The 26,487-nt window shown below is 41.7% G+C and overlaps 1 protein-coding gene across 9 annotated transcripts in view; it reads right to left on the reverse strand.

Moving 5' to 3' along the window:
• Window positions 1–26,487, reverse strand: part of LOC101931719 (alpha-1-antitrypsin-like) — a 191,957-nt gene that overhangs the window by 33,979 nt on the left and 131,491 nt on the right. For 3 of the 9 annotated variants that reach the window (XM_065593537.1, XM_065593535.1, XM_065593536.1), the window contains one exon: window positions 5,811–6,014. The exons of 2 other annotated variants lie outside the window; for them this stretch is intronic. In XM_065593537.1, coding sequence (XP_065449609.1) covers window positions 5,811–5,930 — 120 coding nt within the window. In that variant the 5' untranslated portion in view covers window positions 5,931–6,014. Of the gene's footprint in view, window positions 1–1,589; window positions 1,739–3,307; window positions 3,456–5,810; window positions 6,015–15,686; window positions 15,828–26,487 lie in introns of those variants that run through there. 4 more of the 9 variants (XM_042858667.2, XM_005307497.4, XM_024103180.3 and 1 more) reach the window with 4 other exon arrangements.

The raw sequence follows: 26,487 nt of genomic DNA on the forward strand, positions 1-26,487 counted from the left end.
TTAACACCACCCTATACCGAAAACCCACCGACCGCTATGCCTACCTTCATGCCTCCAGCTTCCACCCTGGACACACCACACTATCCATCGTCTACAGCCAAGCGCTGAGGTACAACCGCATCTGCTCCAACCCCTCAGACAGAGACCAACACCTACAAAATCTTCACCAAGCATTCTCAAAACTACGATATCCGCACAAGGAAATAAGGAAACAAATCAACAGAGCCAGACGTGTACCCAGAAGCCTCCTGCTACAAGACAAGCCCAAGAAAGAAACCAACAGAACTCCACTGGCCATAACCTACAGTCCTCAGCTTAAACCTCTCCAACGCATCATCGGTGATCTACAACCCATCCTGGACAATGATTCCTCGCTTTCACAGACCTTGGGAGGCAGGCCAGTCCTTGCCCACAGACAACCCGCCAACCTTAAGCATATTCTCACCAGCAACTACACACCGCACCATAACAACTCTAACTCAGGAACCAATCCATGCAACAAACCAATCGATGCCAACTCTGCCCACATATCTACACCGGCAACACCATCACAGGACCTAACCAGGTCAGCTACGACATCACCGGTTTATTCACCTGCACGTCCTCCAATGTTATACATGCCATCATGTGCCAGCAATGCCCTTCTGCTATGTACATTGGCCAAACTGGACAGTCACTACGTAAAAGGATAAATGGACACAAGTCAGAAATCAGGAATGGCAATATACAAAAACCTGTAGGAGAACACTTCAACCTCCCCAGCCACACAATAGCAGATGTAAAGGTAGCCATTTTACAGCAAAAAAACTTCAGGACCAGACTCCAAAGAGAAACTGCTGAGCTCCAGTTCATTTGCAAATTTGACACCATCAGCTCAGGATTAAACAAAGACTGTGACTGGCTATCCAACTACAAAAGCAGTTTCTCCTCCCTTGGTGTTCATACCTCAACTGCTAGCAGAGGACCTCACCCTCCCTGATTGAACTAACCTCGTTATCTCCAGACGGATTCTTGCCTTCATATTTATACCTGCCCCTGGAAATTTCCATTACATGCATCTGACGAAGTGGGCATTCACCCACGAAAGCTTATGCTCCAATACATCTGTTAGTCTTAAAAGTGCCACAAGACTCTCTGTTGCACTTATACAGGAACTCCTGCTGGCTCCTGAAGGTCCTGCAGCATAGTCCCATGACTATGAAATGAAGCACAGTTGACTCTCACCACTCCAGCGTTCCTAGGACCCATGCAGTGCCCCATGCTGAGCTACATGGGCTTGGAGAAGAAAAACAGTAGAAGCCAACCCCCAAAACCAGAGAAATGCTCAATGGCAGGAGTAGACACAGATGTGGCCTCAGCAGGTGCTGTAGCATTGGGGCAATAAGTCACACTAATGGTATCAGAGTGCTGCCTGGCTGTTTGCGCCAACCTCCCCTTGCCACCACTCACCCTCTTGTTGTCTTTTAGTGACTTGCTGTGATAGGTATGGGGGCAGGACAATGCTCCTCCATACCTGTGTCTTTGACCTACTGCTTGGCTGCTCCCCTTGCAGAAATAAGACCACACATCTGATGCATGTGAGAACTTACCCATACTATGACCTCCCTCTACACCTTCTTGCCACCACTGACGTTCAGCTGAGTGACAAACGAAGTAGCCTGGATGGGTGAGACACCACTCAACTCCAGAGTCATTTCCAGAAGCCAGAGAAATAGGAATGAATCTGTTTTAGACCTACCTGGAAAAAAAATGGAAGGACTGAAGCTGGCATGCTATTTCACGACATTGATGTCTGAGCCCCTTTGTACAGACTGAAAACAGAACTTTATGGTCTGAAGGGGTGCACTCTTAAGTGACTTAGGGCTGGTCTTCACTACCCGCCTGGATCGGTGGGTAGAAATCAATCTCTCGGGGATCGATATATCGCGTCTCATCGGGACGCGATAATCTATCCCCGAATCGACGCACGTACTCCACCAGCCCAGGTAGGAGTAAGTGCCGTCGACAGGGGAGCCGCGGCGGTCGATTTGCTGCCGTCCTCACAGCAGAGTAAGTCGGATCAGATACGTCGAATTCAGCTAAGCTACTCCCGTAGCTGAATTTGCATATCTGAAATCGATCCCCCCCCGTAGTGTAGACGTAGCCTTACTCTCCAGGGCAGAAGAATATAAAATGTTACATTTGGCCAGAGTCCAGGTAAACTGTAACAACCTATTCAGCATCTCCATCACAATGACAGAGTGTTATTGAGAATCCCTTTCACAATTGCAGATATAGATGAGAATGTTTGATGGAGACCCCACAAAGGCACTGGGACCAAAGGGATTCCTTACGGATTTCTTCAAGTGAACCACTCCCATTCTTTTCTCTTTGTGCTGTCTTCTTTAATTGGTTTTACCACACAAATACATATATAGCTTTTAGATCTCATCATCAGTGTTATGAACAAGTATTGTTGAAATTTAGCATCCTACTCCTAAAGATATTGATTACAGAATGAGAACAGCAGGTGCCCTTATCAGTGTTCTCAGCAGAATTCAAAGATACAGTACATTTAAAAATTCCACCCCCACAAATGATAACTAGACTTGGAAGCATCTGATTGTTTACAAATGAATTTTGATGTATAATATTTGATGGATAATATTGACATTTCTTTCCAAGTAAATTTTATATTTGTCATTATTTATTAGCACTGCAGCAACTCCTAGAAGGATTGGGGTCCCAGTGTACTAAGCAAAGGACAAGCATGAAATAAAGAGACAGTCCCCTGCTCCAAAGGGCCTACAATCTAAGCATCTGATGAGACAACAGGTGGAAAAGACAAACAAACAGAAGGGAGGACAGGGTCTCAGTGGCATAAGTTTGGCATAAAAAATACCAGGCAGAGTACACCAACTGGCTAATCTTAATAAATTTTTTCACTAGTAGAAACATTTTAAAAGCATCAGACACCAATTGTTATGTATACATAATGTAATGATTGTAGAAGATTCATAAGAGATTCAGAAATTAAAGGATAGTATTCAATAGTGTCAATTTCTTAATATTCCACTTTTAAGAATCACTATGTATTGTTCCTTGCTATAGACATTAATAGGTACATGCCTAGGTTCTACCCTGTGGTATCACAGTGATGAATGAATTATAAAAACAAAGGCTAAAAAAATAGAATAAAATAAATAAGATTAAGGCTTGACTATAATTAGACAGACAAAATAGATTAGAGAGATTACACAAAAATAGACTAGATACATTAGATATAGATCAGATACATAACTAACAATAGGGGTCTGGACTTACGTACACAGAATTGTGATGCAACACAAAGGTTCAGAAGTCTCTGGCACAGCAGGAGGAGGACAGGATCCCTGCCCCAGGTAACGTGGGATGGATGTGGATCATGGGGAGAGGATGGGGAGAGTGTGGGGGCCCCGGGCTGTTGGGGGTGGGGGTGGGGAGGAGTCACATGGGGGGGTCACATGCCCCCGCCCTTTAACTGGTGCCCTGTAGGAATGTGTTCCTCCCTAATCACAAGCCTTGAAGAACGGCAAACTGTTCCCCTGGCAGTGACGCAGGAGTGACCTTGTTCTAGCGCCTATGTTTGGGAAACTTATTTGGCTGATTTGATTGTTCCCTCGCAGCTGGCATTCACGCGCTCAAGAGATGGGTTCGTTATCTTATGTGCATGTATACTGCCTGGCTTTTCTATGCGCAAGATTTGTACCAATGAGAAGCGTTGTAAGCAGGGAAGTGTAAAGAATAAAAGCCCCAGGAAAAGTTCCTGGAGGTAGAGGGGCTTTTTGGCTACCACAGACCTGGTGTTCTGTTTCCTTTCCTGCGTTGTCACCACAGTGCCCCCCCTTTGTGTCCCTCCTATGAGTGCAGTGTACCAGTAAGAAATGAATTCTACTTGCACCACTGGTTACCATAGGTGCTCAGCACCGGTGACATGGGAAACATCCAGTGTGTCCGATTCAGTGAGTTCACCCTCAATTCAGTTTACACCAGCGTGTGTCAGAGGAGGACTAAACCCGGTGATTTTAGACACAGCCTGGGGGGAATGACGTTCGTGCTCCACACTAAGGAGTCTGCATTTGTATGGGAAATGTAGCAAAGGTGAGGGGAAATTCTACCAGCCCTGAACAAGCCTGCCCTGCCTGCACGTCCACTCCCACTACCTCCTACTGCTTTTTCTCACTCCCTTCACTCTCCCTGTGCCTCGAGCTTTTTCATTCAAACCCCTCCCTTAATACACACTGCCTTCCACCAAGCCTGCCAGTGCAGTTATTAATGCGGTTATACAACCGACAATAAATAATAATAATAATAAATAATTACAATGCTTTGATGAGCATTCAGGACAAATGTTATCTGTCTGGGGTGTGTTTTACATCCTAAGCCTTGTGGGACATGAACTGTGCTTTTCTTTATATGAGGCCAGCATTGAACAAATGAATCGCTTTATCCAGATTCTGACCACAGAAGGACTGACCCCATAGTTAAATCTCCATTACCCAAATGTAGGATTGTATATATTATAAATGCACATTGTATATAGTACTATACTAGTAATTTAGACTTTCATATCACCTTTCTTCCCAAAGGATCACAAACTGCTTCAAGGATGTAAGGTAGAAGCTATAGCTTGTATCTAGGAGAGGGCTTTTTTCTCACCCCTGAAATCTAGTCACTGCAATACTGTTTAGGACCATGTCTATTAAAGTGTTTATAATCACTGTTGTGCTGCAATCTCAAAGCAGCAGCCAAACAAGATCCCAGAGGAAATTTGTCAGTACATGCTCACATTAGTACAGCAACACACAGGCTTGTTCCAGTGTAATCTAGATACCTCCCAAGGTACTCACATCACAGAGCCTTTTACCTCAACAACTTTGTTATCCCCAAAAATTTGAGTTTTCCTCATTTCATCATTTTTTAAAAAGTTCTATTTTTTAATGCCAAATCCTCAAAATTGAAGTAAGCCTCCCAAAGCCACAGAGCACCAACAAAACAGCTCTGACTGCTGTAAACATTACTGACCCCTGTGCTCTTTGTAGGAGACCTGGGTAATGGGAGACATAGCAATAGATTCACTGAGCAGTCCCTCATTTTGCCTACAAATTCCGCTACTGTATTGCTCCAAATAGAACAGCTAGAGCACTGCACAGTGGCATGCAGAGTGTACAGAGGATCACCTGCACATCTCTATTTCCACTACTTGATTGAAGATAAAAGAAAAGGTCTCTCACAGGAGACTCTTAACTCTTCTCTTCAGACATTATGGATCAAATACTGCTTTGCATTCTCCCTTGACTTCAACTGAGTTCCTTGGGGTGTAACAGAGAGCAAACCTTGCCCTTAGATGTACAAATATTTTCATTAGACACAGACTTACAGAAGTTAATAGGAAGTGGAGGTTCTTTAGGTTTCCCCTTTATCATACAATAACATGCCATTTGGAAGTTTATAACTGGGCAAATGTGGGTCTGAGTTACGCAAACTCTTCACCGCAAGAGGTATTAGCAACCTTATTTATAAGGGGGGGGGGGAAATATTTTCTTTTCTCCCATGGATAATTAACCACTGTTCTGCCTTTCAATTAATAGAATAGCATTATTTCAAGGTAGTGTGAATCCAGTCCTCCTAGCAACTGTCATCCAATTATTTCTGATCTTTTAAAAGACAGCTAGGTTGATTTTGAATCTCTTCGCTGAGTAACAGAATCAAATTAAACCTTCATCAGGCTGACACAATGAACTTTAAAGCAGGTCCAATTGCACATCTGACTGTCTTTTTGCTTTTCTTACCTTTGTCTCTCTCTGTGTAAAATTGTCTCCATTTGTGACAAATGTATATAGACCATGTTCTTTTAGGGGCAAAGTGTGTCCTTGCAAAGGCCCCCAAAGCCTGTCATGCAATGGAATCATTATGGTGCTGCTCCGCAGTCAACAGGTAGTGGGAAAACGATGCAGAGAGCATGGAGGAGAGACAAAAACCAATCCAAGCCATAGCTGTAATATAAAAGAACAAATGACAATGACAGACAGACTGTGTTGCATTGCTCTGCAGCAGGGAGGAGTGACAAGTCCCAAGAAAGGGCAGGGATGGGGCTGGTAGGTCTGTAAAACTATATGGCTCTTCTGGTCAAATGTCCCAGATGAAGGGACCATAGTTGGCTGCAGCTGCTGCTACTGTACAGCCCAGGAGTTGCAATAACAGCCACAGAATGACTGCCCAGCTGCTCTGCATTGTGGCTGTGGTCTGGGGGATAAGGATTGCATTTGTCCAACCACCCGGTTAAGCTCCCCCTGCAAAACATGTCTACTTAGTTTTTTGGGGCGTGGGGGTGGAAGGGGAGAGATGAGAGTTAGGCGGGAGTTTTGTCTCAATTACTCTTCTTTGGTTTCTTCAGTTTGTGATAAGAATTTTGGGCTTGATCTTGCTGCAGCAAGGTGCAGAGCACTCCGGCAAAGTGTTGAATGCCCTCAGCTGACATCAGGGGGATTTGAAGACACTAGTACTGGATCAAGCCTTTAATCAATTGGTGTTTTAATCAATCAGCATGTAAGATTTAAGCATCTGCTTTTCCTGTGTTGAAAATGAAACAAACCCCTATACCAACAAATAAAACACAACAGGATCCATCCCACAGTCTTTGCCTAGGCAAGTCAGTAAGGTTTGAAACCATGTAACTGAGGGCAGAAGTGGACCCTTTGATTGCGTTGAGACTTTTACCTGTGTAAGGACTGTGTGAGACCAGGCCAAGTACTTAAAGAACCAAGGCTTAACGCATTGATGGATAAAATATTTTGATTCTTGGACAAAGAACAATACAAAATATAATTTGAATATCAGCATTCAGTTAATGAATTCAGTAGCTATAAATAAGCAAACTTTAATGCAAGATCAAACTATTATTTACTCAATACACTCCTTACACAACACTCTGAAGCCACATCAAGAGATTTGCACCATCTACTGGTGAATCTGTTTTCCAGATTCAAAGTACATGAAACCTATTATTATTATGGAGCTTGAGTTTAAAACCCCATTATTCCTGTAGACATATTTAGTAGTCCCTGCCTAAAAGATTGTGTTACTTTGTCTGTGAATTATTAATACCAACATACAGAGCAAACTCATCCCTGATGCAACACCACTGAAAGTGACTGATTTTAATATAGCTCCCATGTAATTCATCTTGGGTAAATTGTTACACCAAAGCTTTCATCAAGGAAGCACTGACACAATTTCAATCTCTGAAAGTTTGCCTAGCTCAATCCTCATGCTTATGTATTTGAATCCATTACAAAGTTAACAGTGTGACAAATGCTTTGTTTTCTTTTACGTTTATGTTACAGGTTAAATACAGAATAGTAATTCTGGGCCAAGTTAATTGCTACTCAAGACTTCAATGGAGCTGCACCCATTTGTGACAGCAGTGAATGTGACCTGCTCCGTATAGGTTCCAAATTACACATTTCTGTTGGTGCTAAACTCTCTCATTAGTTGGGATATAATCCCTTTATGGGGCACTCCGTTGCCTATGTCTCTTGATGTCTTACGTTGCATTTGACAGATAAAAGTCTTTTAGAGCTTGTAAAGATATTTTGCATCCTTTTCATTGCCCAATGCTTAGGGTGCTGGCTACAGGTGAATTACAAGTGGATTAAGTAAAAGCAATAACTTTTAATTACAGTAACTGAGAAATAGTATAAAATGTTTATTCAGCAGATTTAACAGGAATTGCTATAACATTAAAAAAGGGAGTCATAATTTTCATTTGAGAGTGATGTATTGATAAGAGGCAACTTGGGTTCAAATTTTCAAAAGTGGCCTCTAATTTTGGGGGTCTTATAATAAAGATGCAACACACAAGAGTGATGGGCAAGAGACTTGTCTTTATGTCCCAGACCCTATCACATAACACTGACACAAGTGGCCATCTATGTCCTCAATGCCAACTGAAGACCACTGGAACTATGGGGGACTCAGAACCTCTGAAAAATCAGGCCCTCAATGTTTTAAAGTGCGCATCAAAAAATTAAAGTCCTCGCAATTAAAAGTCACTTTTGAAAATTCGTCCCGGTGGTGGATATGTAAATAATGCCATCTACTGGTACAGTTTGGAGCATAGGCTAAGGAATGGGGTCTGCAGCTCTGTCTCGTTGTCATTTCACCTCCCCCAGCTGTGACAATTTGAATATAATAGAGTAGTAGTGTAGTGCTCAGGAAGTAATATGAAAGCGTGTGCCTATGAGTCAGTCTATAAAGGACAGGGAAAACACAACATATGTGTAACTCCCCAGGCACCATGCTGGAATTCTATACTCGTGCTGCTATGAGTAAGTACACTGATTTTTTTTTTTAAATAAAGATCCTTTGAGAACCATTTTATTTTGTTTTCCTGAGTAGGAAAAAATGTCAGACCTTGGACTAATTAATTCAGGTCTCTAAGTGAATAAGCTATCATTCTGACTATATGTAGAAATGCAAAGAGTCAGGACCTAGTAAAATTTTAATTTATATTTAGCTGATTGTCCCCTTTTTTAGAGGGATTTGCAGGTAAGAAACATTTTGCCTGACCGGCATGTATTCCATGCCCAGAATCTATTTAAAGAATTGTCAAACATCGCACAAAATCATTCACTGATGCAGCTAGCTTCATTTTCTTTAAGGGATGGAATTATTTGAGAATAAGAGACACTCACACTCTATATAAATTGGCTCAAGAGGAAGTGCTTTGCTTGCTACTATCCACTATATGGGTGTGCATACATAGTTCAAAACCTTCTCACCTTGCTCAGACAGGCAGTCCCACTGATGTCAAAGGGAAAACAAATTGAGCAGAAATTGACCCATAATTTTCCTTGTTCCTTCCCACAATTCTGAGCTCCATCCAGTTCCAGGGCTATATAGGGAAGGGCAGTGGTGCAAGGACAGTGGTACGGTCCGGTACACTTTACCAGTAAGATATTTATAGCTGGTACGACTTACCAGAAAGACAGAGGAGGAGCCCACCCCCAGCCCCGCCCAACCCTTCCACGAAGCCGTGTCTCCTCCGTCTGTTCAGTAACCCTGCCGGAGGACAGGGCTGCAGGGGGTACAGCCGCTGGAGGAGCTGCCTGTGTTCTGTTCCTTTCCCCGCTGGGAACCACCTCCGGCGGGGCTGCTGTACAGACGGCGGAGACGCAGCTCTGTGGACGGGCAGGGGCTGGGGGCGGTACAGCAGCCGTGCCAGAGGAGCTGCTGATGTTCTGCTCCTTTCCCCGCTGTGGTTCTCTGGAGAGCCCTGCAGTTCAGGGCTCTCCCTGGAATGGCAGCAGGGAAAGGAGCAGAACATGGGGCCAACGGGCAGCCCCATGCTGGCAGCTCCTCCAGCACAGCTGTTGTACCGCCCCCAACTCCACCCTCAGCCCTACCACGCAGCTGCGTCTCCTGAGTCCTCCTTCCTAGGGTCTGTCCAGCAGAAGTCTCCAGTGCAGCGGGAGGAAGACAGAGCCCCCCCCGGTAACGTGGGATGGATGTGGATCACGGGGAGGGGACGGGGAGCGTGCAGGGGCCCCAGGCTGGGTGGGCAGGGAGGAGTCACGTGGGGAGGTCACGTGCCCCACCTTTATGTCCCTCCCATGAGTACAGCGTACTGGCAAGAAATGATTTCTACTTGCACCACTGGGGTAGGGCCATGTTAATCCCAACCTGCTCTAGTCTTGGGGGCAGATCTTGAAAAACAATTTAGATGTTTCTCTTCCTTTCTGTGCAGTTATTTTCTTGGCCGCGTGAGCTGCTGAGAGTTACAAAATATCAACATTCTTTCCTGCTGCGTTCCCATTTACAGCCATGCAGACTCAACAAATATGATGCCTTTGGGAAATATAATTTTAGGCAACAACCAGATTGTAATAGTAATCCCAAATGGGTTTTCAAAGAGGTTCTGTTCTCTGCTTGTTTTCCCTCCATTAATGCAGGTGTACTTTATACCACATAGTCCTTAGTTATATGTGGTGTGTTCTGAAGTAAGCGCTCCAACTTTTCATACTGGTGATATAGTATTCTTTAAATGTGCGGCAAACTTCGCTACAACATTGTTTCTTCAGATGGTGCCTAGAAAATCATGCTTTACTATTAACCATCTGGATTGCTTGTTGGTCACTGATAGTATGCCTTATCGCACCTTTTTTTCAAGAATTTCCAAGCACTTTACCATCATTAATTAATCTTAAAAAATTCCTTGTGTGGAAAGTACTTGTAATTAAAAACAACAACACACAATTGGAAAAAAGTGAGCCACATGGAAGTTAGGTGATTTCCTCAAGATTAAGTGTAGGCGTGCACACACACACACATACATACGCACACATGAGAAACTGTTGTCAGGACTGGACATAGCAAGTTAATACAGTGGGGGAAAGAACCCTAGGGTGAAATCCTGGCCCTACTGATGTCAATAGGAGTTTTGTCACTACCTTTAATCACAAGACTCCTGACTTCCAGTCTTGTGCTACAACCGTTAACACATCTTACTTCTTTCCACACTTGTCATTGATTGCCTCTCTTTCCATCCTCCAGGTATTATTTCCCTCTACTAAGCATTCTTCTTCTCTGCCACATTAAGGGAAGCTATGTGTAAGATCTTAGTAGTTCTAGGTGTTGAGACCCTGGGAAATAATGCTGAACCCACTTTAATGTGCTTTTAAGACTAGTCTTAAGACATCTGATGATGTTTACATGCAATAGCTTAATGGTGTTACTCTAGGCCCTTGTTCAATTTCTCTTACCTGTCTTTGATTGTTGCCTATCTTGTGGGGTTTCCTTCATCCTTAATATTGTAATGATTTAGCAAACTGATTATTTGTAAAATAGGTTGTGCCTTGGACGTTTTTGTGTGTGCAGATGTGTATTATCAAAATCAATGCAAGGAACATACAGCTGTGACCTCACTATATTTGAGGGCAGTAATTTTACCTAATTACTAGATAATACATATTTAAACCATTGTTTTTCACTCCCACACTGCTATCACCGTAGCAGTAGCTTCCCACTTTATTGCTTGCTTACTTTTTTAATCCCCATGGCATTGCAAAAACAAAATTGTTTCCAATATTTTTTCTCCTGCTGGTTGCCATAGTAACCACAGTAGTTGCCTCTTACAGATGGTTTTGTGTTGTCTTATATCACCTTAAAACTTTCAATGTCTTGATTTCAGTGTTTGCCACTAATCTTGTAACATTGTTTTAGTCTGTGATATATAGACCCCATACTGTTGTCTGTCAAAATACATCACTGCATGAAAGGTAGTATCTGAAGGATGTGCCCATGCTAAGGACCTGATTCCTAAAGATTTTGAGCACTTCTGGCAGGTGCTGAGTGCTCTCAGTGTGGTGCTCAGCACCTTTCAGGACTCAACTCCAAGAGAGAAGACCTGCAGGGACACTTTTGCATGAAGTGGTTTTCTGCACAGCTTGTTTTTGCAACAGTTTAGTGCAAGCACACAGCAACACTCTTTCAGACAGAACCCATTTTGGTACCTCAACACAATGAGTTCACCTTACAACAGCATTTGTACCAGTGCATCTTGGGATTCCTGAAATACATACCACACAGTACCCAGCATCGTTGACAGGAGCAGGGGCTTTGGGGGTAATTTCTGAATGTGAGCTCCAATACTTGTGTCTTTCTGCTCACATTGCAGAGAAATCAATGTAGGTAACACTACTGCAACCGGACAGGAACTAAAGGTCTCTTCCCGCATGTTGCAGCTGACTACTACAGTCAATCAATACAGCTGACGCAGCTGTTGTGTGTGGATACAATGCAACAGGCTCCAGGCATTCCAACCAATGAGGGGTCTGTTTAAAAGCAACATATTTACCTACTTCAGTCTGGGCCTGGAAGTTATGAAATCTCATAGCCTTGGATTTTCTGATGTCAGGAATTGAGTAGGCAAAAGTCCAGCTGGAGAATGGAGCACAAGGTTCTTCACCCAGGGAACAACAAGGTTAGACTACGACCCTCTGATTTTTACACTGTAAAGGGCCAACCCTGGAAACCTGTACTGATTCAGGCAATCCCATTGACTTCCGTGGGACTACTGATGTGAGGAAGGCTTTCAGGATCGGGCTCTACATAATTAAGTGCAGTAACTTGGCTTTGCATGCACTCCTGGTCTCCAGGCAGACCTGTGAACTGCAGCAATTAGGTGGAAAAATAGCGTTGAAAGATTCCGAATTACCCAGAAAAAGTGCTATTATGCAGGGACTGCAAATTTACATAATGCTCCATTGGTTCCAAACTGTAGAACATTTGTACTGTAATGTACTGTGCTGCGCTGTGGTCACCTCACCCTGTAGCTATAGTATCTGCATAACATTTGCAGTCACCGATTCAAAGCAGATAAGGAGGCACAGTACTCCTGTCTAGACAGGCTGCTGGAAGAAAAATTCAGACCTAAAGACACAACTGGCAGCTTGATGACTAGGTTCCCTTCATGTTATTTTGCCACAAGAGAAATCTTAACAATCTACACTGTCTAGTGCACCCTGAGAGATTAATCTTAGCACTTCACAGAGATACTGCACCTACTTAATTTTAAAGACAAGGCTCTGTTGTTGGCATCGATATCTTGACACGGGGCAGCAAAAAAATGGTTAGGAAGGTAACCTGAGAATCCTAAAAAACATAACCAGGAGACCAGAAACTCTAAGGGCAACGTTTTTAAAGGCAATCACACAGCCATATTTTGGAAGTCCCTTCTACAGCAGGCTATTGATAAGAACTCCCATATCTTGGCAGATGGAAGACACAACAAGTTTGCTCTTTGGTGCCTATGTGTCTGAAACTCATTAGAAGCCACAAATAAATAAATAAATATTTTAAAAAACCAGTAAAACTCCGATATTTTCATCATGCTAACATAGAAAGCCTGCCCCAGGAACATGTGAATAGCAATAATTCCTGGATGGCATTAGACAGCTTCACTCAGACCTTGACAATGCATTTGTCTCAGAGGTACAGCAATTTCTGACATGGTGCCAGTATGTTAAAGAAACCCTATTTTTCCTTAGTATTTTGAGAATCAGTTATGTACTTTGGACAACACAACCTATGCCGTACTTTTCCATACATTGGCAAAGGAGTGAGATGGCAGAAAACCCTACTCACACCTTGCACTTGGGAAGTATACAATTTCAAATAAAAAAACAAAGTGTTTGGGATCAAATTCTGCTCTCAGTTACAACCATGCATCCCCTTTGACTTCAAAGGGGCTGCATGAATGTAACTCGGTGCAAAATGTGGCCCAAGGTGTCTATCAAAGGTCATTGTTGAGACCACGTCTGGTGAGTTCATATCTTGGATGACGATTTTAAGCACTTTTAGGAGCTCTTTATTGTCCATAGAGGAACTACTGAACGTCATTGAATCAAGACTACACAAATAGCACAGAATATGCCAGTCTGTAAACAGAGGAAGTCACAATGAGGCTGTGTGCTGATGGCAATAAGTTTGTCCACAATGCTATGGTCAATAAACACAATATGAAGTCTACTACTAGGCATTCCAATGCACCCATTCTAAAATAGAGAGTGACAGCAAGTTGCAGGGATGGGCATGTGTACAATGCAACTTATAGTGAGATGTTTATTCTCAAAGTGTCAGATTCTGTTCCTGGCTCCATATGGACTTCTTGCCTTCACAGCATCTCAGATTCCTCATATGTAAAACTGGGATAATTCCCTAAATCACAAGGATTTTTTGAGGTTTAATTCACTTGTGTTTCTAAAGCACTTTGAGATCTTTGGACAGAATTTCTCGTTTAAGTATAAATACAGGCACCGCATGTAAAGCATCTGGTTGCCAAGAGGAAATAGGAGATATACTTACATACTTACTTCATTGGCAGCAGTCCTTCAAAGAAGTGGATATGCTTGGACAGTAAGGGTCAGAGGTGTTCTGTATTGTGGAGAAGGCAGAGAGAGACAGGACACCTCCAGGGTGCTGGAGGAAGTGTACTCAAATGAAATCACAAGTACAACTTTTAAAAGGTGCAGTGCCATCATGAGTGTTCAGCTCAGCACTGGCATGGGAAAGAGAAAAGCCCTGGTCATTCCCTCAACCTGTCTGGTTGTCCCTCATTTCTGGTTGCTTCCCACATGATCTCAGTGGATGGAAAAGGAGCATTCTGCAGCCTTAATCTGGTGCACAGGGCAGCCAGAATCTAACCCATAATTAGATTATGTTGTGCATGATTTATTCCTGTGAGGAGGGAAACTACTTTCTGATTCTCAGAGAAATGATGATGTACATGTGAGAAATGTACTGGGTGGGGCAAAGAAATATCAGCATGGAATTCTAGTCCATAAAATTGCCCTTTCAGCTATAAAAGGATCAGTATGCAGTCACAGATTTATGTGGGGTTTGGAACCAAATGGATAAATACAGAACAAATGAACATTTGCAGAATCAAAAGGTAGCTCACTAAAACTGTTTCCAGAGAAATATGTAGATCAGAAGCCCCTCAGTAGTCTTCCCACATAACAGATCCAGAGGCTACTTAGCAGCTGTCAGCAAAATGGTTGGGAGGAGTCTGCCAAAGAGAGCCACATGCTGCTGCTGGAAAAAATCTTCCACAACTAAGCTTGGCATTCATATCTCTGACTGCCATCCATGAACTAACGAAATTGCACTGTCTACACTGATCACAATTATTAAGACCATATTTAAAATTAGGAAAGTGAGAACACAAAAAACACCAATAGCTCTGCAGTTCATCTGTATTCAGCTCTGCCTGCCACTTAAGTATTGTCAGGGTAACACCCTACTAAATGAGCTGTGAGACATACAGTAAACTAAAAACTGAGGCCAACAGGCTAGATGACATGATACTGCCAAATTCCCATCCTCCTCCTTTTCAGAAATATATTGTATGAACTTAAATGGGAAACTAAGCAAATAATTAAAAGGACAGATGATTATTCAGTTGTAGGAATAGTTCATTCTCTCTCAGGATGTTTAAAATGGATACCGACTGATTAACATCTGCAGCACAAAATTTGAAATTAACTGCACAGTTCCCATCCGCTGAAGTCCCTGGTCATTAGAATGTACTTTCACAGCCACAGATTTACTTTTATATGTGAGTGCATAGTCATCATTACCAAGAGATCCAAAAATTGCTGTCACTGCAGGGTTTGCCAGAATGCAAAATTTAGGGTGGATTTCAGCTCCGGACAGAGAAATACTTTGTTTTTATTATAAAAGATTGAGTTGCCAAGTTAATTCGAGGCAGTTAAAAGTTTGCTTCTTATTCATTGATGTATAAATAACCTCCTGAACTGTACGATGATTAGAGATGGACTGGAGGCAGGGCAGGATTTTTTATGAGATTTTCAAGAAATGTACCCATCTTTTTTCCAACCAGCTCTAACAATGTTTTTACAAAGCAGGGTCCAGTATGAAAGGCAGTTTACAGGGAAGTGTGCATTTTTACCTTAGGATTCTCCATTCCTCACAAAGTAAAGAAAATAAAGGGACAATGATATGGCAAAAGCACAGAACCTGGAGTTAGAAGACATTGATTTTATTCTTGGCTCTGTCACTGAATTCTTCCATGACCTGGGATAAAACACCATATTGCTTTGTGCTTCAGTTTCCCTACCTGTAAAATGAGGATAATAAAGACTTACCCCCATCTTATCAGCTCCCTCGGTTTTGTTCCTTTGCTGGTCTTGAAAGTATTATCCCACAAACTGATGTTGCTGATACTCCTATTTTGTGATGCCGTTTCCATTGCTCCAGAAAGGGCTCTGACCACATTCTCTAATATGGGTGTAACTATGTGTAAACAAGCAATAAATCAAAGCACTCTCTCAAGACCCAACATGTTAAGCAGAGAAATCCCATATCTGGTGCAAAATGAAATAGCTAGTGAAGACGACCAGTAACCTATTCTGTAGCATTGAAGACTTGAAAGGAATTATGTGGTTAAGGTATTGTGTTGGATTTTTAAATTTCCTGGGATACAATAAGTGGAATGCAGATAATGTAAATACAAATATAGGAATCTCAGCAGAGTAGATGGTGAAAAAAAATAGAACAGAGACCACCAATATGAGGTGGATATATTTTCCAAATGAATTTAATGGGAAAAATCTTTTTGGCAATGGTGCTGTCTCACATGCCAAGCAAATTGAAAATCTTGCAAGATATTCCATTTCTTACACTTGTCATGATCCTTTCCACAATGTAAAACTAGAATACCAGCAATTCCTCTGCCTAGACAGAACAACTTCCACTATTACTCAGAGGAAACAGTCATTTCAGGTTCATATCTCAAAAACATCAATCTCAAAAGCCTTTCTCCAAAACAAATTACTCATTTAAGACATACAGTTACCAGTGCCTATTTTTCTTGCAGAATGTTCCAGAAATGGCTTCCAGATCTCAGCTACCTTCTTCCTGTTGGAATAACTTGAAGTCTCTTTTACCTTTTGGAAAGAAATTGCTTCAGAATAGATTAGTAAATTCTGGAAACAATCTCAATAGCTCTTTTGGATTTAGTCATAAAGAATGCCAGGCTGTCATAAAGGAATTGCTAAACAAACAAACAAAAATCTTAAAGAAAACCAGAGGCAAACCTTCCAAAAATTAAAGAGAGACTCATCCAAATACTTTATAACCCTCCAAAAAATAAAATTCTAGCCATTGCTCTATATTAGAGTACTGGAAAAGTTCAGTGGCCAACCACAGATAAGCACAGATGTTCAGATCTTGAATCTTGTCCCCAAGTCTATGGGTGGTAAGATTTAATCTTAATGCTACTGTCAATCATTTTAATTGATCATCGGGGAACTAATTGTTGGCTGAATATCAGAAGATCCAGCAGTTCAGTTCAATGTCTAAAAGTCTGTGCGCCTTATTAAGCCACACAAGGGGGAAGAACTTGTATGGAAACATCACAAATAACACAATCTTTTCTGTCACAACATTTCGAGTCCTTCCTGCTTATAGCTGAGCCGATAGAATAGGCTCTCTAATAATACATGGTTTAGAAGAGGAAATTATGTAATAATAAAGAACAAATGCAAACTTGTTCAATTGTTATAACATTCTGAAGAACATTCCTAGGAAATACCAGATGTAGTGCAATGGGCCATCACCTTCTAGTCACAGTCTTGTTGCGGGGTAGGACTTCACTCCAAATTAAAATGGCACTGGCCCATGTTATAAAACTCACTTAGTGTGCTGTTAGCAACTGACTGTCAATGGGATTGTGGCTCTTGACTGACAAAATTCCTTTTAAATTTTTAAAGATTTTTAAAGACATTTAGTCATTTAACTCCCATTGGTTTCAGTGGGAGTTAGACACCTAAATGCCTTTAAAAACCTGGGGCCAAAGTTAAAGAGATTCACCAAGCCAGGATCCTCCTTTCACTTATTTCCCTCAAATACCTCAGCTTTTGAAAGACACTTTTCCTACTTCCTTAAGGGGTGTCCTAGCTCATGATGACCTTTGTCACTGTAGGTGGGCCATCTAAACAGTATATTTATTTGCACTGCAGTAGTGCCCAGTAGCCCCAATCAGGGACCAGGCACCAACGTGTTAGGCCCTGTATGCACACATACTGAAAAGACAATCCCTGCCCCCAAAGAGCTTAAAAACTTGACTCTTGATGCACTCAGAAGGAGAAATCTGTACATGAGGAGATATTGGAGAGGGGGGAGTGAACTATTATTAAAGAACCCTAGATGAATAAAATCCTCCAATTTAGTAAACCATAATTAGGGGTTATTGTTTTAAAGAAATACACAATATAAGATAGAGTACATATTACATTTTACAACTCATTCTCATCCATATGAAGTTCATTTCCAAATTCACATGGATACTATTTTTGAACTAGAGAGAGCAGAGGTTAAGTAGGAATGAAACAGGAAATGGAACAACAAATAAAAGCTATGAAACAAAACCCTGCGTTTTCTGTAATTTGGACTCTAATGGCTTTATCCAGCAGGAACATTATGCATGCAGGAGTCCATGGAAGGCAGCAGACAGCTGTGTAACCTGTCCCAGTACCCTGCCAACCTACTCTGCGGAAAGCTGGCCGGGGTCCAGGTGTCTCACTAGGAAATGCAAAAGGGGATGGCCATTCTAATAGAACACCTTTTTCAAGCCCCCTGCGCCACATTGCTATGTCTTTCTCTTGAGCACAATAAATAAATAAATAATATAACATAACCACCCTAAAACCAAAGACAAAATCCCTTCTCAAAGAGCTGCAGACACTTTTAAAAAAAAAAAAACATTTTGGAAGTTAATTTTTCCAAAGTTGAATTAGAAAGGACATATCTGCTAGTCATAGATCAGAAGGCTCAGAGCAGAGTCCATTTAGACATTTCTTGCTAGGACTTATGCCCCCAACAAACATGTGATGCTTATACATGGTCTCTTGCCTGTCTTTACACACGGCCATCTGTTAGGCAGAATTGCCCATTCCCAAATAGTTCCAGACTGTTTCATGATAGCTTAGGTGCCAAGCAAACACACGCATAGGTAGGGGATTGTGCTGTCACCTTCTGCAGAAGATAGAAGGTATCTTCTTCCTGACAAAAAGAACAGGAGTACTTGTGGCACCCTAGAGACTAACAAATTTATTTGAGCATAAGCTTTCGTGGGCTATAGCCTACTTCATCGGATGCATAGAATGGAACACACAGAAAGAAGATATTTATACATACAGAGAACATGAAAAGGTGGAAGTTGTCCAAATTCTTCCTGAAAGTAATCCCTGCCACATTGCCATCACATGTATTTGTAGATTTGATATCAGCTACTGAAACTTATGTGCCATAAAGAACAAACAATGGATAACAGAAGGAGTGGTTTGTAGGCACTTTTGGCTGAGAGAATGGTTTGTAGCACAGCAGATGTCTAGAAATTTAGATGGAGGCACTGTAACTAGAGACCCTTGGGAGTAAAATCAAATAAAAAAGAATCAAGGCAGCAGTGTCCCAGTTTATATTTTTCAAACCACAAGGGACATCTGTGAAAATAATTGTGCTATTTCTTTGATGGACAGGGGAGGACATTCCAGATGTGACAGTGATGCTCACAGGTTTCTCAGTTTAATCTATATCCCTGCTGAAGTCTTTTCTCACAGTGGTTTCTCTGCTAAGAGAGGAGAGATGCCTGACAGGGGGAGACAAAATGTTTGTCTCTAAGGGCTAAGAGCTGGAAGAATTTTATCCGTCTTTCTGAGACAGATCACCTTGAAGAGTGTGTGCCAACATCTACATATAGGAGGTGTGACTTTGAATCCTAACTTATTTCCCGCAGTGTTTTCAAATCTTATAGTCCTCATTATATATGGGAGCTATTTTACAGAAAAGCCTGTGCTTTTGGGGCTTAACCCTGCAAGGGGCTGAGTGAGCAATCTGGCCCTTAGTTAGAAATGCATTTAAGCACATGCTTAGCTTGCAACATGCAAATAGTGCTTTTGAAGTCAGACTACTCACATGCTTAAAGTTAAGCAGCTGATTAAGACCTTTGCTGGATTGGGGTCAGAGTTGTCACTTCCGTACCTTGCAGGATTGAAGCCCTGAATCAAACATGGGGCATGATTCTGATCTCAGGCACCAAGCTGCCAGCATGTCTTGAAAACTGTGCTATTTTACAGGATATTTGGCGCTACAGAAAAGAACAACTTTATTAGAAGTCAGAGGATACTGTTGCATCAAATGTCAGAATCAAGCACTCATAAGTCATAACAGTTAAACAACAGAAGCCCACAAAGGTTTGTCTGCCAAAACTGTGAATCTGTACTAAACACAGCTCTCCTTTTTTACCAACTGTATCTCCTCCAATTCATTAGAAAAGTTTAGTATTCTTAACTGTACCCATCAAGCTGACAATTTTTATTGAAGTCTTTCCCCCATTGACAATATAGTCAGACTATTCATCTGATGAAAGAACAGCACATTTCAGGGTTTGTCATGTGACTTCTTATAAACTTGTCATTTGGCGTTAAATACCATGACCATGTTGATTAGAGCAACAGTATGACATAGGGATGGAAAATGCTGTCAACTCACTACAAAAATATATAAGGCCTCACTTTTAATTACTCAGTTAGTAACAGATTAGTTCTTATTGCCTGCCAACAGCATGACCTCTCTCTCTCTCAAGGTCAGCATAAATCAAAAGAAATCAGATGAGCCTGAACTTGTCGTTTATTCACTTCTAACCCTTTCATAAGAAAATCTGTTTAACAAAAAAGCAAGTCTCTGTTCAATAAGGAGACCATTATTAGGTCTAAAGAGCCAAATTTCCTGTTGTATTTTTTTTTTCTGAATAGCCTCAAGTAATATTCCAGGAAAAAGGGCCTTGATACTGTTTTCTTTGTGAAATAAAAAGAAAATCAGCATTAGAAACACGATATTGCTTACAGGTTTCAAATATCACTACGAATAAGGGTTTCCTGGTTCCATGCTTTAAGGATTAACGGTATTAAGAACTACAAAATTACATTTGTCATGTTTACTTTATCTGTCTTGATCTGACAAACTTCTGCAAAACTTATAAATATGGGGTGAATGTGGCTGTTTTCTGAGCTTTTTGGCTAATAATTATAGATAATCCCATAAAATGCGGCATTTCACTTGCAAAAAAAATATTTAAAAGTTTGTAAAACCATGAATATGGTGCTGGTTTAAAAGTTAACTATTTCTTTTGGGCAAGACAGTTGCTTGGTAACATGTGGCTATTGCAGTGATAATTGTAAAATATTTTTAATGTTGAATGGATGCTCCAGAACCTAAGTTTTCATTTAAACCCCAAATTATGTTTCTGGCTCTTATGGCCGGGGGAAAGTGTTTTATTTGCCAGATACCAGTGACTTCTTTGACAAAGATTGGGATTTTTGGGAAAGTGCCCAGGCTGTTCAGATGGAGAATGCCTTCCCAAAAGCCTGATACACAGGCACACACAATTTTTGTATGCCTATAAATAGTTTTGCCAGAGGTATAATTTTTTTTTAAATTTGAAATAGTTATACCAGTACAACCACTAGCATGGGCACAGTTACACTGGTAAAAAGCTGCCTTGTACCAGGATAGCTTATTCCCAATCCCATATGGGTACAGGCTATACCCATATAAGCCCATTCATACCAGCGTAACTGTGAATCCACACTCGTGAGGGTGTATTGCATTAACTATATGAGTGTCGTTAGAGCAGTACAACTTTCTAGTGTAGATGAGAAACTGTAGTTCATAAAAGGAGGAACCACTGCTGTGTTATTGTTTATTTAGTATTTGTATTACCATAGGGCTTAGGAGCACTAGTCCTGGACCAGGATCCTATTGTGATAGACGCCGTACAAAAGAGATTTTTTTCTGGAACTAAAAATCAATGTGAAACTCATATACAAAATATTGACGGAGGCTCAATTTAGGTTGCTGTACATGTAACATACATGACACAAAGCTTCAAAAGCAAAAAGACAGATAGAACATGAAGCCACCTAATCACTACTCCAGGGGTTGGCAACCTTTCGGCAGTGGTGTGCCGAGTCTTCATTTATTCATTCTAATTTAAGGTTTCGCATGCCAGTAATACATTTTAACATTTTTAGAAGGTCTCTTCCTATAAGTCTATAATATATAACTAAAGTATTGTTGTATGTAAAGTAAATAAGGTTTTTAAAATGTTTAAGAAGCTTCATTTAAAATTAAATTAAAATGCAGAGCCCCAGGACTGGTGGCCAGGACCCGGGCAGTGTGAGTGCCACTGAAAATCAGCTCGCGTGCCGCCTTCGGCACACGTGCCAGAGGTTGCCTACCCCTGCTCTACTCCTTCCAGAGAGACACGTCTCTACTAACACAATTACCATGTTCCTCAGACAACCACCACAACCTCTACTACACTTGCAATACCAGCCTTTCATCACTCCCTGGCTCAAACTTGGGTAAGTGGTTTCCAAGAACTCTGCAGAAGGGGTGGAGTCTAGTCTATTTGTTGTGGGGCAGGGGTCGGGGGAAGAATTTAGCTGTTCCTTTGTCCAATAGCATTACTTATAAAGGGGCTGGATCTTGCTTTCCTTGTGCACTCCAAGGAAAGAAGCACATATGCCTAAAGCAATCACAATCTCATCCCATATGCACAGGTGTCATTACAGAATGTAGGGCCAAAAAGACACCGAGGGCTAATTCTGCCTTCATTTACACCCATAAAACCTCCTAAAGTCAATGGAATTGCACACATATAATAATAGTACTACCAAGCTCTTGCATAGAGCTTTTCATCAGTCGATCTCAAAATGTTTTTCAATGGAGTTCAGTATCACAATCCCCATTTTACAGATAGGGAAACTGAGGCATACAGCAGGGATGTGACTCTCCCAGGGTCAGCCAGCAGACCAGGGGTAAAATCAGGAATAGAACCCAGGTCTCTTGACTCCCAATTCAGTGTTTTATCCATTAGGCCACACTGAGGGAAAAAACTGGTCCTTCTAGAGAGAGAATGCTGCTCAAAAAAATTATAACGAATGCAGTAGATATCATGTTAATTGAGATGTAACAGTGATAAAATTCCCATATAAGGACTACAGAATATATGCACACATAAAAATTAGGGATGCATCCATATTTGTCTTGCTAGGTACACATTTAGTAACTTAGCTACCATACTTCCTACACACAAGCCATCTTCAACTCTGGTATTCAAATGTCAACCTATTAGTGGGGAACCCCAACTAATTCAGTCATCCATATATTTCTGCAGCATGATTTGTGGATTAGTTACAGCAGGAAAAATTATAATGACAAATCTATATACAAAGCAATATACATTATTCATATCTGCAATAAAAACATCAAATGTATTGTCATGACTTATTGCAGTGTGATACATATGCGCTATTTGGCCAGATGATGCACCAGATGTTTCCTTTTCTTTAGATTTGAAAATTTCACATGCAGCCAAAGGCAGGGACTGTGGGTAGGGATGGAATTTAATTGTTTAAAGTTAAATGTGCAAATGATGGCATTTATTAAACTGTTAAATTCATATTATTCATTCTCCGCTTAAGTCTCCTTTTTCTTGTCCCTCCTCTCAGCTGACTGCACAAACCGATGTTGGGCTGAGGAGATGGACTTGATTATGTTTCCTTACTTTATTTCCCCCCCACTACCTAAAAATAGTTTTATTTATTTGCTTGTTAGAGCATAATAGGATAAATTCATTTTTGGAGTAACTACTATCAGGGGGGAGGGATAGCTCAGTGGTTTGAGCATTGGCCTGCTAAACCCAGGGTTGTGAGCTCAATCCTTGGGGATCTGCGGCAAAATCAGTACTTGGTCCTGCTAGTGAAGGCAGGGGGCTGGACTCGATGACCTTTCAGGGTCCCTTCCAGTTCTAGGAGATGGGATATCTCCATTCATTTCATTTACTGAATGGATTTACAGAAGTGATTGAATTTGACCTAGCACTACTTCTATATAGCCACCCTTTGAACTAAACATGAAAACCTGGAGAAATGAAAATTAATATTTTAAGTCATGTAAAAATCATATTTTCTGTGAATTAATTTTTACTGGGAGCAAAGAGGTTTATGTGATTATTGCATAGCAATTGACCCAGTCTTATAGTCAGTGTCTAAGAGAGACCAGTGTAGAACAGCCAACAGCCCAGTGGTTAGAGTACTGACCTGGGTTCAAATCCCTGCCCTAGATCAGGCAGAGCAACGATTCCCTGGCCACTAGGCTATGGGCTATGCTGGGTTCACACTGCTCTCTTTTTGTAAAATAATGTCCAAAGCTCTCAAATTCATCCCAATACAGTACAGGAAAAAATTTTTGAAATCTCAAAAATATTAATGGGACAGGAAAACCATTTGCCATCCAGCTCTAATTAGGTATAACACAAACACCCAAGTAGTTATGTGGGTATAGTATGTGTGTGTGTTTTATTATATTATATATATATAGGAGGAGTAGATAGAGGACAAAAGCAGCATGTAACCAATACTGTAGGCAACAGATTTAGGTCAGCTTGGGTGTCATCGGTGCACCGCAGCAGGTAGATAAGGCAAAAGCATCCATTTGTAGTAAAATGTTTCCTTCCCCTTCTCCACAACCTCTGAGCAAAAGTCCTTTCTAGAAGGTGGCCAGGCAATCTGCTCCCCTCGTGTGGGAAGGCAGCATTTGCATGGCGACTCCCCATTCCAACAAAGCAGGCAGAAGCCTACAGGAGCCAGCACTCCTTCTACTGGCGCCACTGAACTGTCTTTGAAAATTTAGCAATACTCTAGGGCATCCCCAAACCTGAGCCAACCCCAGACTGCACTGTGGGACCGTAAAACCCTGCAGCATGTGAGGATCCCGCTCTCTTTTCCTGCTGGAGCTGCGGACCTCTCAGGAAGGAGACGGGGGAATCTTGCACACACTGAGATTTTACAATTCTAAAGGGGATCCTGGGGTGAAAACTGCAGCTAAACCCCAACAGTATCTTTAAATTTAAAGGTACAGTTCAGCAGGGTTTGCTGGGTCCCATGTGTCCCGACTGGGTTTAGGGCTAATTCAAGGTATAAGGAATTGATCCAGCTGGTTTGGCTGGGTCTACACTACCTGCCTGAATCGGCGGGTAGAAATCGACCTCTCGGGGATTGATTTATCGCGTCCCATTGGGACGCGACAATCGATCCCCGAATCGACGCTCTTACTCCACCAGCGGAGGTGGGAGTAAGCACCGTCGACGGGAAGCCGCAGAGGTCGATTTTGCTGCCGTCCCTACAGCGGGGTAAGTCGGCTGCGATACGTCAAATTCAGCTACGCTATTCACGTAGCTGAATTTGCGTATCTTAAATCGACCCCCCCCCCGTAGTGAAGATGTAGCCTCTGAGCCTATTTGCCCATCACTACCCCTGCCAAATATTAGCTCTTGGGAAGAAATCAGAACCAAACAAAAACTGTTTTAACAGTGCACTCTGCTGTACATTATACGCTACATGCCACTTCCAGGCACCTTCTTCATTATCACTCCCACCCTCCTGCTATTATTTTCTCTCTATTACTGTTCAGTGTCCAACCCTGTATAGCACTTGGAGATACGGTGTGTACGAAAGATGCTATACAAAATAAAGTTGTAAGGCATGGCATATGTTTGATCCTTTTTGGGATCTGGACTGTTTCTACATCCACCAAGAGGGTGAGCTGAAGATTAACTGATCACTTGTACAAAAGGAAAAAAAGGGAGTTACTGAAAGCTTATGCCTTGAAAGAATAGCCCTGCTAAAGGAGGCAGAACAGCTGTGCTGCACAGGACTCCATGTTGCAGCTGCACGACTATCACCCTCAAAAGGGCAGACAGTGAACTCCTTTCTTTATCAAGACCATTTCTACTGGGGGGTCCCCAGCCATACTGTGGCTTGACTTGATCGGGGGGGAACGGCTCTTTGTGCCTTTTACCCCCTTGACATAACTAAGCCAGGCCCATTCTGGACTACAGCGTAAACAGCTTGAGCAGGCTGAGGGATACAAATCTCCTTAACAGCAGCTCAGAAGGTTGGCCTATGCCTTGAAGCATAAGGGTTTATATTCCTCAGTTTTTAAAATCCTATCTAATGTAACTGTGGCCATGGGATACATGTGGCCCAGAGACCCTCTGACCATACTTTTTTGGGGGTGACAAATTTACTCCCTCATCCCTCTTCAGACCTGGGCTGATTGAGGAGCTCGCTGGACCGCTCAAGTTGATTTTCAATAAGTCTTAGAACACTGGGGAAGTTCCAGAAAACTGGAAGAAAGCGCATGTTGTGCCAATTTTTAAAAACGGTAAATGGGATGACAGGCTGACATTGATCCCGGGCAAGACAATGTAGCAGCTGATATGAGACTTGATTAATAATGAACTAAAGGAGGGGAATGTGATTAATGCAAATCAACATGGGTTTACAGAAAATAGATCCTGTCACACTAACTGATATTTTTTTCTGATGAGATTACAAGTTTGGTTGATAAAGGTACTAGTATGGATATAATATCCTGGGACTTGGTGACTATGATATTTTGATTAAAAAACTAGAGGTATATAAAATTAACATGGCACATGTTAAACAGACTATAAATTAGCTAAGTGATAGATCTCAAAATGTAACTGTAAATGGGGAATCATCCCTGATCAGGTCTGTTTCCAATGGGGTCCTGCAGATATGGGTTCTTGGCCCTACACTATTTAACATCCTTATCAGTAACCTGGAATCAAAAATAAAATCATCACTGATGAAGTTTGCAGATGACACAACAATTAGAAGAGTGGCAAATAATGAAGAGGATAGATCCCTGATTCAGAACTATCTAGATCACTTGGTAAATTTGGCGCAAGCAAACAGTGTGTGTTTTAATATGGCTAAATGTAAATTCATACATCTGGGAAAAAAGAATGTAGGCCATTTTTACAGGATGGGGGAATCTCTCCTGGGAAGCAGTGAT

This window comes from Chrysemys picta, chromosome 4 (genome assembly GCF_011386835.1).
Source record: "Chrysemys picta bellii isolate R12L10 chromosome 4, ASM1138683v2, whole genome shotgun sequence".
Lineage (NCBI taxonomy): Eukaryota > Metazoa > Chordata > Testudines > Emydidae > Chrysemys > Chrysemys picta.